The sequence below is a fragment of the Dermacentor andersoni genome, chromosome 6 (assembly GCF_023375885.2).
Source record: "Dermacentor andersoni chromosome 6, qqDerAnde1_hic_scaffold, whole genome shotgun sequence".
NCBI lineage: Eukaryota > Metazoa > Arthropoda > Arachnida > Ixodida > Ixodidae > Dermacentor > Dermacentor andersoni.
Genome location: NC_092819.1, coordinates 178,955,836 through 178,970,354, shown reverse-complemented (window position 1 = coordinate 178,970,354; position 14,519 = coordinate 178,955,836). Strand labels below are relative to the sequence as shown.

Here is a 14,519-nt window from a genome sequence, read left to right as displayed (position 1 = left end):
GTAAAGAGAACAGAAGTAGGGCGGCCAGCTATACTTAAATGCACAGTACACATTTCAAGAACAACCAGCACGCTGCCATCGGCCACAAAAAGAACTTAGGCAGCTACTGGGGTGAGGACCTTCTTTAAACGTCTATGTAGGCTAGCACTTATCACAGATATGTGGGCTTCAGTGTCAACGAGTGCTTGGACAGGTACGTCATCTATTTTAACATCTATTAGCTCCTCCTTGTGGGCACAGACAATTTGCTGCAGTAGTTGGCAATGCAGCACCACCTCTGAGCGCTGCATTTCCTAGTTTTCCGAAACGGTGCAGACAAAAACCACAAGGGACAAAGGTGACGTGGCTGCGGCGAACGGGAAGATGGGTGACGTGTTTGCGGTGAACGAGACTGGTGTCCACGTGGTGATGGCAAGCGGCTGTACCACGTGCTCCGAGCGCAGTTGTCGGCACTGTTAGACTCGGCAGTGGGCGAAACATTGCAGGCATTTCCACCAAAACAGCTGAGGTTGGTCGGTGTGTGAGGTGTTGAGGGCCATGAGTTGCGACAGTATTGGGCGACACGACCAATGCGGCGACAGTTAAACATATCGGCTGGTCATCCGCAGTTCTCCACTCAGTCTGCGATAACGCGGAGAGAAGCGTCGGGGTGGAGCGAAAATAGTAGAAGGGCGTTCGTTAGCTCGGGGATTGGAGACAGCACACACAGACTGTAAACCAATGTTTTCAACTTCCTGGTGAATGATGGCTTGTACGAGGGCAACTGAAAATGTGGTAGCATCAGGGCTACACGAACAGAAAACTGCGGGCGCCATCGCATCCAGTTCATGTCTAACGGTTCGCACCACGTCCTCTGATGACGACGCATGCTGCTGTCCAGGTTGATTTTCACACGTCGACGTTGCGGTAGTATTGGGAAGTCTGCCGAATGGTTGCAAGACGCGTCGGCTTTTGGCCTGCTCGAATCGTCGGCACTCTTTAATGATTGCATCAATTGTAGAGCAGCTTTTGCACATGAGCAAATTAAACGCGCCATCAAGAATGCCTTTAAGCACGTGCCCGACCTTGTTAGCTTCTGTCATGTCGTGATCGGCTTTACGACAAAGTGCCAGCACATCCTGGATGTACGAGACATAGGACTCCGTGATGGATTGGGCATGGGAAGCCAGTTCCTGCTTTGCGGCAATTTTACGGCCGGCTCGTTTGCCAAACAACTCTGTCAATTTCTCCTTGCATTGGTCCCAGCTGGTTAGCTCCTCTTCGTGGTTTTCATACCACACCTTTGCAGTGCCTCTTAGGTAGAACAACTTGTTAGCTAGCGTAAGTGTAGGGCCCCATCTGTTGAATCCACTCACGTGTTCATACATGGACACCCACTCTTCAATGTCAGCACTATCGGTGCCGCAGAAAGTTCCAGGATTCTTGTGTTGCACAACGACAACCAAAGGTGACAGCGATGTAGCATGCGACGGTGACGTAGGAAGCGGCAATAATTTAGATGCTAAGTGCTCACCATTATTCATGGTGCGGATGGCGATGCGACGTCCACTGCAAAGCTCTGTTTCCAGCCGTGGTACCCCGCACCTCTCACCAATATGTTATGGAGATAGGTAAGAGTATAGAAAATTGTATTTACAATATATATATATATATATATATATATATATATATATATATATATATATACAAAATGAGTCAGAGTAGTTAAGCTGGCTGGCCACCAACACACAGCAGCCAACGTCCTGCGATCTTCTTCCTTTCTTCTTTCATCCTTCCGTAAAAATATTATTCATTACTGATACGGAAGAAATTGTTTCAGTGCGCTAAAAAAATCACATTCAGTGTTTTCGGCTTTCTCCGCTGGCCGCCATTTTTTTTTTGTGCCCCACACTGTTCAGCGGCAGCCGTCTTCTTGTTGACCTGTTATCTCCCTCAGCAAACGCGGGAGGAAAAAAAAACATTTTTTTTTTTCTTTCGCAGCAAATTTAACCTGCATAATAATCGCACCCATGAATTTGCGTCAATTTTTTTTTACAGAAAGTGCGGTCATTATGCAAGTAAATAGGGTATACAGGTAATCAGCCTATTTTTATGTCCACAGCGGTATGAAGGCCTCTCCCAAGGATCTCCAGTCACCCCTGTCTTGTGCTGATTGATTTCAACTTGTGCCTGCAAATTTCCTAATTTCGTCACACCACCTAATTTTCTGCCGTCCTCAAATGCCCTAGATAAACCTAGATAGTCATACTTCTGTACAGACTCTAGAGGTTGACTGCTGATCATTAATTCTTGCTTCCTTTCCAGACTATTGAACATTACCTTTGTGTTCTGCATATTTATCTTGCACCCCACTCTTGCACTTTCAAGTTTAAGGTCCCCAATTATTTGTAGCAATTCATCTCCAATGTTGCTGAAAAGGACAGTGCCATCTCCAAATCGAAGGCTGCCGAAATATTTGCCATTAATCATCACTCTAAGCCTTCCCAGTCTGATAGCTTGAATGCTTCTTCTAAGCATGCAATGAATAGCATTGCTAAGATTGTGACTCCTTCTTTGACCCCTTTCTTGATAGGTAATTTTCTGCTTTTCTTGCAGAGGACCAAGGCATCAGTGGATTGCGACAAAAGACCTGTGCATGCAATCCCATATCAGATAATTTGTAAAAGGTCAGGGGCAGAGTGAACGCTATGGGGATGGATGTGCACCCCAGTGCCAATGTGCGGGCATTCCCTGTTCTGGTATTCCTCTGTCTCTCCCTTTCCACTCATAATGGTTGTCGGGGGTGGTCACGGACCGGTTTGTGGTAGTGGCATGACCAGCATGATGGGCAGAGTGAACCCGATGCAGACCTCTCCAGGACATCATTCGGTGTGTTTTCCATCTTGTCTGCTGGCCCCTTTGTTTGGGCCTCAGACATGAGCTTGTCTGTGCTGCCTTGCACCTACGGCAAGCACGTACCTTGGTAGTTTGCTCTCTGTTGTCCTTGTGCTTATTAGTCGTAGTCTGCGCATTACAGTATAGCACCAAGGTGAGTTCAATGACCCCAGGGCTCACTTCGCTAGAGAGTGTTCTCTTTTGTCAATTTATTCTTTCTCTTTGACCATGATTTTGCTCCCCCCTTATGTAATGCCTTCGGGCCTTTAAGGGAAAAATAAATGAAATGAAATGAAATTTAATAAAGGTCGGTCCTTTTCCGAACGCCAAGCCCAAGAATGGTGCCTAGTCAACACACACAGTCATACTACGTCGAGCCACACTTATCAGAGGCCCAAGGTGATGGAGATGGCCCAAGTTCTCGCGAGTGGGCCTATCAATTATTGCGAGAGCAAGCAGAATAGCTGTGGGAATGCTTTTTCCTAGTGGCATGTCGCAGGATGCAATCCTCCTGCAGCGACACAGTATCGGCACCCCTGTCTGTATTTTTTTACCTTGGCTCGAGAGCCCCTTCCCACGCCAGCCCTGGACCGGGCATTCGTGCAGTGTTGGGTGCCACCGCAATCAAATAAACTGTTTCTGCTAACTTTTGGCAATACAGTGTTTTTTTGCAAGCAGATCGCTCAGTACCCCCTCTTCCAGTTCTAGTGCGGCCTGAGTGTTCGTACAATGGCACGCTAGATTATGTGAGGTGATGGCTGACACAGCCCTGTGACTTGTGTAGTATAGTGTCGCCCCCTGTCAGATCTCTGTGTCATCGCACATGTATGTTTTGTAATTGCTTAGCTAGATGGCGTACCCCCCTTCTGTCATGTGACAAGCTTGGACCAATCGGGAGGTGTCATCTAGCATGTGAAGCCTTTATAAGTAATAAACAGCCGCAGGTCGGCGGAGTCTTCGTTCCGGTTTTCATCGGGAGCAGTTAGCTCCGTGTCTCCTTCACTGCGCCGGCGCTAGCCGCGCGTTCGCCCGTCGGGGCCCCCCGCTTGCCTGCCGCTGCCGACACAACATCTGTTGGCGACGAGGATGGGATTCCCGCAGCGGTTCCGACCGAAGCCCCGGGACACCAACGAGCTTCGTAAGTGAAGCGACCCTTCCCGTGTCCGCACGGCAGGCAAACGCCGCCGACGCACTTGGCGTCGCGAGGCTTCCGAGCCTAGGCCTTCTCGCCCCCCTTGTTCTTCCTTGCCCATTCCTGCGGCGAGCTCCGGCTTGTTTTCTGCACTGTCTCCTGCACGCTACCGGGCATGGCGTCTTTCACGGCGAACCTTCCCGTTTTTCTGGAATTGCCCGGGCCACCGTTAATTCCATGGCATCGATGGAAAAAAATTTTTCAGGCCCACCTCGAAGCGGCCGGCGGTGGCGACTGGACGGACGCGCGACGAGCGTCCGCGCTCGTCAGCGCTCTCGGGCGTGAGGGACAACGGAAGTACTTCGCAGACGAGGAGCAGGAAGCAGCAAGGCAGTTAACCGGCGCAGCGTCACCGTCAAGTGAAGCAGCAAGGCAGTCGACCGGCGCAGCGTCAACGTCAAGTGATGCGGTCCCGCCAGCGTCAGAGTTTCCGAGACTCTTGGAGCGGCTTGACCGGCTGTTCGCCGCGTCAACAAATGTCCTGGCGGAACGGCACGAATTCACCAGTCGAAAGCAGTTCGAGGGAGAGGGATTCCTGGAATTCGTGACCGCATTGAAGGAGAAGGCGGTACAGTGCAACTTCGGCACAGCCTACAACGAGCGCGTCCGAGACCAGATAATACATGGCGTAGCGAACGTCAGCGTTCGCGAAAAGTTGCTGGCTCATGGCGAAACCCTGTCCCTGGACAAGGCAGAAGAAATTGGACGCTCGTTAGAAGCCTTGCATCGAGCGAACCGCGCGTTCGGCTCTGAAAATGTTCGAAGAATTGAAGCATCCCAGCTTGGCGTTCCGTCGACAGGTCAAGATGGCCGACTTCTTCCGGGGAGCCGCCAAGATGGCCGACGTAGTCCGGGAGGCCATGAAGATGGCCGACTTCTTCCGGGAAGCCGCCAAGAGGGCCGACTTCTTCCGGGAAGCCGCCAAGAGGGCCGACTTCTTCCGGGAAGCCGCCAAGAGGGCCGACTTCTTCCGAGAGGCCGCCGAGACCACGGCCTTCTTCCGAGAGGCCGCCGAGACCACGGCCTTCTTCCGAGAGGCCGCCGAGACCACGGCCTTCTTCCGAGAGGCCGCCGAGACGACGGACATTTCGCACATGGCTCCTCCGGGAACCGTGGTGCATGCGACCGGTGTGGCAGCGCGAAGCATATTGCAACGTACAGGAATTGTCCAGCAAGGAACCGGCGGTGCAACGCCTGCCACACGTTGGGCCATTTTGCATCAGTATGCCGAAAAACCCGTACTGTCCAGCACGTCTCTTCCGCAGAGACGCGGTCTTTGTCAACTTCCGCAGGACAGCCGTCCGCGTCTGTCTTGACGGTGAGCACCTTGGAAACTAAAAAAGATTTGGAAGTTCCAGTCGTAGTGAACGGCGTCTCCATGCGACTGCCGGTGGATACGGGAGCGTCTGTCTCAATGATGACTGTCGAAGATTTTGGAAAGCACTTTGGTCGACAGCACAGACTGTCACAAACAGTGGACTTGAAAAATTTCTCTAAGCAATGCATTGACATTCAAGGCCTGTTTCAAGCCACTGTCCAGTTTTTCCAAAAGTCATGCTCCGTCACGTTCCACGTAACGACTACAGGAACATCACTGCTGGGTTTAGACGCCATCCAACGCTTGGGCATACAGATCGATGGTACGTCGTTGACATGTCGTCTACCATCGCTTCCTTCAGTACAGAGCCCCACAGGTGTGCCTCCGGGTTTTCATCACCTTTCCAGTGACGAGTTGGGTCTCGTCAACAACTTTGTGCACCGAATTCATCGGCAGCAAGATGCGAAACCAGTATCTTCAAAGTTGCGCCGACTACCCCTGGCTCTCCGTGACCAGGTCACACATGAATTGCGACGTCTCGAGGACTGCGACGTCATCGAGCGCGTCGAGGCTACTGAGTGGGTGTCTCCACTCGTGGTGGTGCACAAGAAGGATGGAACCATGCGGCTCTGTGTTGACCTACGAGAACAGGACAGTCTTGTGTCTCAAGTTCAAGAAAGGGTCTTGCAGAAACAGTGGCAGACTAAACAGTACGTAGACAAACGTAGAGGTGCTCAGGCAACTCGTATCAAGGTGGGAGACACCGTCAGAATAAGATTTAACAGGAAGGGATTTTTTAAGTACAGTAAACCTCGTAAAGTCAAGGCCCAGATAGGACCATCTACTTTTCTACTCAGTGATGGGCAAACGTGGCATGTGTCTAAGTTAACCGTAGTGATGAAGGATCCAGCAGGTAGTACAATGTGTACAAGTGATAGAAACTTTTTGTACTCATATTCAAACTTGGATAGTCATTCCGATGACTTGTCTGTAGTGACATCGTCCTTTCATAGGCATCAGTTAAGCAGTTCGACTGACTGTATCACTTCCGAGTCTGCACAGTCAGCAGTCTCTGATTCCGTTGGGGAATTGGTAGCCTCCCAGGACTTGTTGGGACGTCGAGAGGAGCTTCCTGGGCAACCCTCTCCAGCTTTGAGCGACAACCACATTCAGTTTTCCAACCAGGGGGAGGTAAATAATAGTGGGACGACTGGGTCTTTAAAGTCGACCGATACGCGTCGCAACCCCCTAAGTTCTTCTGAAGTACGCACGCGTCCTCATCGTGACAGAAAACTGCCTCCGTGGCTCGATGATTTTGTTTCTGTAGTGTAGAGCGTATTTACGTCTTCGAAATGCCACGGCTAAGGGCCTCGTTGTGACATTTAGCAGACAGTCCACATGTTTCATTAACACAGGTATAAAATGTGCTCCTTGTTGCGGTGCAGTGAGTTTTGTGCCGTGTTTCTTGTTGGACTTTATTTGAGTGACTGCCTGTGTTTTGGTGCCCAAGACTGGTGCACGTGTATGTGAACTTGGGCAGGGACGGACTGAAATTGTTGTGGACTTAAGTGCGTGCTTTGTGTGCGACTGGTGCGCGTGTGTGAACGTGGGGGTGAACGAACTGAATTTGTCCTTGGACTTAAGTGCGCGTCATGTGTGCGCGTTTCACTGTATGCTTACTTTGTTTCCAGGGGGGGATGATGTAGTATAGTGTCGCCCCCTGTCAGATCTCTGTGTCATCGCACATGTATGTTTTGTAATTGCTTAGCTAGATGGCGTACCCCCCTTCTGTCATGTGACAAGCTTGGACCAATCGGGAGGTGTCATCTAGCATGTGAAGCCTTTATAAGTAATAAACAGCCGCAGGTCGGCGGAGTCTTCGTTCCGGTTTTCATCGGGAGCAGTTAGCTCCGTGTCTCCTTCACTGCGCCGGCGCTAGCCGCGCGTTCGCCCATCGGGGCCCCCCGCTTGCCTGCCGCTGCCGACACAACAACTTGCTAAGTGCTCGGTACTCCTATGAGATCGCTTCATTTCATACCACTGATGTGAAAATACTGTCGACACAGCCTGAAACCGTATCTTACATCGCCGACTCTCACATTCACAAAAATTTAGTTTTTTAAATTATCATTTGCATTTTCTGATTGACTGATATCAGAAGCTTTTGCAGCCCCTTCCATGTAGTAAATAACCATCGGTAACTGCACTTACTTGCATAAAAGGTTGAATTTCAATATAATGAAATTTCAATATAACGAAGCAAATTGCCAATTTTACCAACTTGTTTACATCGAGGTTCAACTGCAACTGGCACTCACCTTGTACGTGCGCATGGCCAGCCTCCCTGTTGCTGTAGGGCCATGAGCAAGCAGGCAGTTGACTAGGCCAAATGCCTGTTGCATAACTGCATCCTGGCGCAGGTCATCACGGCCCTAGAATAAAGAACAGTATGATTGGCCTTGAGAGATTGATGCGGTTCCTGAGATGACCGAGTGACAAGGCATATATATTGCGAGCACAAGAACAATACGTATCTGCTGCATCGAGAACCTTGAGTGAGGCACAGGTTCGGGGTATCTTCTTCACCGCACTATGGTAACCCAGTAACCTCTTCATTATTGGCATCACAATGGGAGGTCATTTTCTGGTCATTATTAAATCTCTAGTGAAGTGAGCCCTGGGGTCATTGAACTGACCTTGTTGCTACACAGTAATGCGCAGAGTACAACTAATAAGTACAGCCAACCCTTCAATAAAATGTTTGAGAGTAGTCGAGAGTACAAGTTCGAAAACAGACAACAAAAAAAGAAGCCAATATAGGGAAGTAAAAAAAGATATCACAACTGCTCTGGCTAGCTCTACCTTGGGTCCAAAATTAGTGCTCAGAGCCCCCAAGATTTCCCTAGATGCTGTTTCATTAGTGTGGGCAACAACAGCAGTTCTATTGAAATCTGGTGTGCAGCAACACACCTGGCAGCTAGGTTGCTTGAAGTGACCAATTGCTCACAAGTGCATCATCACATATTGGCGCTCACAAGAGCACCAATATAAAGTCATAAGGTAATCTCGGGTCATTTGGACATTCATTGCCGAGATTGTTCCCACAAACCAATGTCTGAAAGTACTTCTATTCTGTATAGGGCTCATGGCAGGACAACAACAGAGATTATGGAGGGCTATGAAATTGCAAAATTAGAGGAAAGGTACATGAGCAATCCATCAGTGTTGCTATTGAAAAGGAGATATGACGGTTTATCGTTGTAGCCATTGGAGTGTATGTTTTGATCATGCCTTGTACACACATACGGTTCATCGACATGCACCACTGAATGTTCCTTTTCTTTGCTGTCTCGTTTGTTTCCGCTCGTATGGTATACAGTTATCCATGAGTGAGAAAATAAAATCTATAGTTGAAAGTAGCTCTGTCTCAGTGTCTCTGTTTCTTTCTACGACCTCATTCAGTCGCGCTTACATATTCTATCATGGACGGGAAACCAAAGCGAAACTGAGCTCATGGGTGATGATGGAGTACGATGCCACCAGAGCAAAACATGATGCTCACTTTGCCCCGCCTCCAGCAGAGAACGGCGGAGTGGTTGGGTTATTGCTTATTCAGGGTGTCTACCAAGTTGACATCTCAAAATTCCCTGAGTTTTCCAGGTTTATCCTGGTTGCCTTTGCAATATCCCCTGGGTGACACAGAACTTTGTTTTATGTCAAGACGGGCTGACCCCCCGTCAGTCAATGCTTTCACTCTCTAGTAAGCATGTTAAAAATAAAAAAAATGACTTAATCAGGGTGTCTACCAAGTTGACATTTCCAAATTCCCTGAGTTTTCCAGGTTTTCCGTGAGTTCCTTTGCAAAATTCCCTGAGTGATGCAGAACTATGTTTTATGTCAAGACGGGCTGAAACCATATCGCCCGATGCTGTCACTCTCTAGTAAGCATATGAAAAAAATAACAATAAAAAAAGACAACTTAATGAAATTTTAATACTAAAGAGTAATGTTTATAATATTCAAAAAGAAAAATTGAAGGGAGGGGTTAGTTAAATGCACAGCAAATAAAAAGCCTTCGAAAAAATTGCAAATCGAGTCGTACATTCTCAAATACAAATAAAAAGGAGAATGCAGATACATGACGCTTTTAAGAAAACGTATCGCTAAACCTTTCTGTTTTCATAGGCGATCAAAATTTGTTTTGAGCAAGTTGGTTAACCACAGTGAAGCAACAACACAAGAAGGAAGGACAGAAAACACAGCGAGTAGGCAGATTGAGAAGACAAGGTAGACCAGTGAGAAAGGTTTTAATGAGATGGAAGAGGCCAGCCCTGCAGTGTACAGGAGTTAGTGCTTTGAATGAGATTCGTTAATGAAATGTGTAAAGACTTTGCTGAAAGAAAACTAGCAAAAACAAATGCTAATATAAAATAAAACGACAGAAATAAGAGTATGCGCAAACATGCATGGAATCAGGTACACAAACGCGAGAACTAAGAAAAACTCAAATATAAAGAAATGTGGGAAATAAAAAAAAATGACAAACACAAGAAAACATACATTTACAAACTGACCTGGGTAGAGGTATTATAGGAGCGGGTTCACAAGCTGCTGTGCCTACCTTCTCGTATGTTCTTTTTTTTTTAACCGTTCTCTTAACACTGTCTTGAGAATTTTTAATTGCAACATATCACAAGAATTGAAAAGCAGCGCGAAGCTATGTTGTGGGAAACCATATCGAGCGCTGGCAACACAACTTATGCGTGACTGTGCCCCACCACGCATTCTACAGCTTGCGCGCGCGGTGAGCACTGGTGGAAAGCAATCAATCGACGGTGCCACACAACGCACAAACACCGCCGTTAGATGCTCGGCCATCTCACTACTCAAAACGATCGTTCACGCTAAGTTGACGGCGACAAATCTTTGCGTTGGAGGCTTCTCTTGCAAATATTTTCTATTGAGACGCTCGTAGGTTTGTTTCATGCGCGCACGCTTTTCTCATTTCTCCTGAGAATGGTTTTGCTCCATCACTTCACCCCGTCCAACGAGAAACGCAGCGACACAGTACACGAACACACCCACTGCTGACAGTAGGCACCAGACTTTGGCAAACTTTTCTCCTCGTAACTTCACTCGTGGCGAAATAAAACAGACATGGAGCAAACAAGCAGGATGTGTGTTTGCAGCGGTGGCCGTAGGATCCTGTTTTCAGGCAAAGCATAGTGCAGCGTCAGCGATGCTCGCTTCAATGTTTTTTCTTCACCGGATCATGGCTTGGAATAAACGCACGCAGCACAAATGCTGCATCATAAGCTCGCAGTAATATTTCCGGCATGATAGACACTCACAAACAGTTTGGGAATTCACTGTGACGAGGCGTTGACGCGCACAGCTGTCGCGACTTCGCCCAGTTCGAAGCCCGGGTAGCCATCTTCTCCGACGGCGGGGTCACCGGTCGTCTGGCGCATGACGTCGATCCAGAGTGCGCGCCCATTGGTGGATGTTCATGTGCATCTGCCTCGGAGGAGTAAACGCCCCCTTTTTTCTAAAGTTGTGTCTGACTATAGTTACGCTAGAAGTCGAGGAAGAAGAAGTGTGCGTAGTAGCTGCTGCAAAAACGAACTGTAAACGGCCGTTCGCTTAGAACTGACTGACTGGCTTTTCCTCTCGTGACAAACTGGTGGAGGTGCTGGGTACGCATCCATCGTATGCCTACGGGTCCTGAACCAGAAGCTACCGACGCCAGTACCTCGGGGACGGCAGAAATCTATCGAAGCAGCCGTCGCCTCCAAGATCTTCCACCGCAATATGGTCCCCTGGCAAGCTCCGTGAGGAAGATGTCAACAACTACCGCAAGCCAAACTGAGGGGATCCCAAATGCTGCTGTACCATGCATTCTCAACACGCCTCGCACGCCTAACCCGTTCCATGGCGACACCTTTGAGGACGTTGAAGACTGGTTGGACCATTTCGACCGGGTCGCCGCCTTTAACGACTGGAACGATCACCGTAAGTTGAAGAACGTCTACTTTTCCCTTTTAGACGCGGCGAGAGTATGGTACGAGAACCACGAAGCCTCATTTACCAGCTGGCAGGAGTTTTACCGACTGCTTTGCGAAGCCTTCAGCACTCCCGAAAGGAAAGAAAGAGCCGAACAGGCACTGTCTTCTAGGTTCCAAATGCCAAACGAAATCGTCGCCACGTTCGTCGAAGACATGACGCGATTGTTCCTTTGGGACGATCCACTAATGCCAGAAGACAAGAAGGTGCATCTGTTAATGCGAGGCGTAAAGGAACAGCTTTTCGCGGGCCTCGTGCGCAATCCTCCTACAACAGTCTCTCAGTTCGTTCGTAAGGCAACAGTCATGGAACGTATGCTTCGGCAGCGGCTCTCGCAGTATGAACGCCAGACCACCATGACTGCTGCATGCTCTCTCGTACCTGCAAATGATGACAGGGAGTCCCTTACCGAGCTAATACGACAAATTGTTTGAGAAGAACTACAGAAGTCCTATCAATCGGCTCCGGCACCTCCCAGTGCCGCAGTTCTTACGGATGTCATTCGGGAAGAAATCGGCAAAGTGGTTCATCCCTCGCCACCAACACGACCCGAACCTCCCACGTTCTCGTACGCGGATGCTCTTCGGGCTTGCGCGCGGTCGATGGGCCGTTTTTCGCAGCCGCCTGCTGGGATTTCTTGACGCTCCCCAAGTCCGATCCACCACACGAATCCGCAAGCACCCTTTCATCCTGGTCTGCGCAAATCTACAGTATGGCGTGCCCTCGACAACAGTCCGTTGTGCTATCACTGCAGTGAGGCTGGTCACATGTATCGTGACTGCCAGTACCGACGGATTGGTCTGCGGGGATACCATCCGGACACCCGTTGCCCGCGCTATGGCGAACGCCCGCATGAAATCGAGCAGTACTTAGAAAGTAACCGGCTTCCTCCTGCCCCACAGCGAAGAGAGTCACGGTCGCCTTCCCCTCGTCGGTAAGCATCACCAAACCGTGCTCGACCCGCCTTTGATTCCGCTGGAGTCAACGGTGGAAGCCCGCGCCGAGGAAACTGAAAACGGCGACCTCCGGGGGTGAGGCCGCTGTCATGCAAACCGTCAAATATCCTCCACCGACGCCATCCCCTCGCGACATACCACTGACGCCTTCATTCGAAACTGCAAAAAGAACTTCTGCTGCTATTACTGCTTCCACTGACGGTTATCCGGAAACTGCACTTGTCGATACGGGAGCCGACTACTCGGTTATGAGTGCCTCACTGGCCACTCGGCTACGCAAGGTGCTGACAGCGTGGGACGGCCCACATCTGATTGGATGATGCACCGCCAGACTTGCAATTTCTACTTCGACTTTCGTAGCGTCTTTCCTTGTGCTGCCCAAGTGTTCTCGGCTAGTTATACTGGGCATGGATTTTCTCCAGGAATATGGGGCGATCATAAACCTTCGTGACTTTTTTTAACTATGTTTCTTCGGATTCGATTGTGGAGGATGAACATCACCACGCGGCTTTACGTGTGGTCGATGACTGCGTGACGTTACTGCCTCGAAGTAGCATCTTCGCCCTCGTTGAATGCCCCCAAGACCAACTAGGAATAGGCATCGCCGAAGGTAACCTCACCATATTGCTGGAACGCGAAGCCGGCGTCGCACGAGGTCTCGTAGAGCTCCAACATAGGCAAACCACGATTCTAGTTACCAACTTCAGTGGCGAATACAAGCACTCTGCAAGGCATACTACCATGGCCTACTTTGATACGGTGGCCGAGTCCAACGCCTGTGCTTCGTTAATGACAATCTCGATTCCGGAACCCAGCTATGTGGACTTGACCAGTCACATCAACGTCAACCCACAGCTAGACCAAAACGAGAAGGAGAGGTTCCTCACTCTGCTATCGTCATTTAGTGACTGTTTCGCCACCACGTCGAAGGTCAAACAGACTCCTTTAATCAAACACAGAATCATCACTGAACCGACCGTCCAACCTGTTCGCCAACACGCTTATCGCGTGTCGCAGAGAGAACAGGATGCTATTCGTCATCAAGTTAAACAAATGCTCGACGATGATGTCATTCAACCATCGACAAGTCCTTGGGCTTCACCTATTGTATTAGTTAAAAAGAAAGACGAAAAGAAAGAAAGAAAGATTCTGTGTCGATTATCGCAAACTGAACAAGATCATGAAAAAAGACGTTTACCCACTTCCTCGAATTGACGACTCCTTGGATCACCTGCGACATGCCCGTTACTTTTCTTCAATGGATCTGCGTAGTGGGTACTGGCAAATTGAAGTTGACGAATGGGACCAGGAAAAAAACGGCGTTTATAACACCCAACGGTCTCTATCAATTTAAGGTCCTCCCTTTTCGATTGTGTTCTGCTCCGGCCACATTTCAACGCATGATGGACACAGTTTTATCTGACCTCAAGTGCAATGTTCTGTGCATGGGAGAGGGGATTGCCTTCAATTCAACGAGGACTGTAGGAAAGATGTCCTTTGTCTCCATTTTTGTTCATGTATCCTATTAAGGGCATAGAAAGACGACTGGAAAACAGCAAATTAGAGTTTGATTTAGATTTGTAATGGACAAATGGTGCAACAGAAGGTCCCCGGACTGATGTATGTGAACAACACAGTGCTACTAGCGCACAATGCAAGGCATTTACAGACACATGTGAATATGTGTGGCAATACAGCGATAAATCTAGGCCTTAAGTTTAGCACAGAGAAATCTGGAATTATCTTTAACGAAGGGATGAGTAATTACGTGTGTGGTGCGTGGGATCTGGAAAGGAGTCATGGTGGCAGCACTAATGTTGGCTAATGCCATTCTGTGCTTAAAATCGGATATCTTGTTGAGGATGGAAGTTAACCCAAGGTTGGCCAGCTTGGGGAGCCTACGATAAAACCACCAATGAGGCAGCGCATGAGTTGGGCCTCTTTTGAAGTCGGAGAAGTGCAGAACAAACTTAGTTTTGAAGAAACACTGAGGAAGATGAATGAAAATGAATGGACAGCTAAAGTGCACAAGTATCTGTACCTCAAAAGCATAGACACAGAATGTAGGAACAGCTCAAGGAAGTTAGCAAACAACAACAGGGTAATTGAAAGAGTA

The 14,519-nt window shown here is 48.9% G+C and overlaps 1 protein-coding gene across 1 annotated transcript in view; it reads right to left on the bottom strand.

Moving 5' to 3' along the window:
- tefu (Serine/threonine-protein kinase tefu) overlaps window positions 1–14,519 on the bottom strand; it is a 297,846-nt gene that overhangs the window by 105,120 nt on the left and 178,207 nt on the right. Inside the window, exon 19 of the mRNA XM_050172366.2 lies at window positions 7,703–7,816. Coding sequence (XP_050028323.1) covers window positions 7,703–7,816 — 114 coding nt within the window. The remainder of the gene's footprint in view (window positions 1–7,702; window positions 7,817–14,519) is intronic.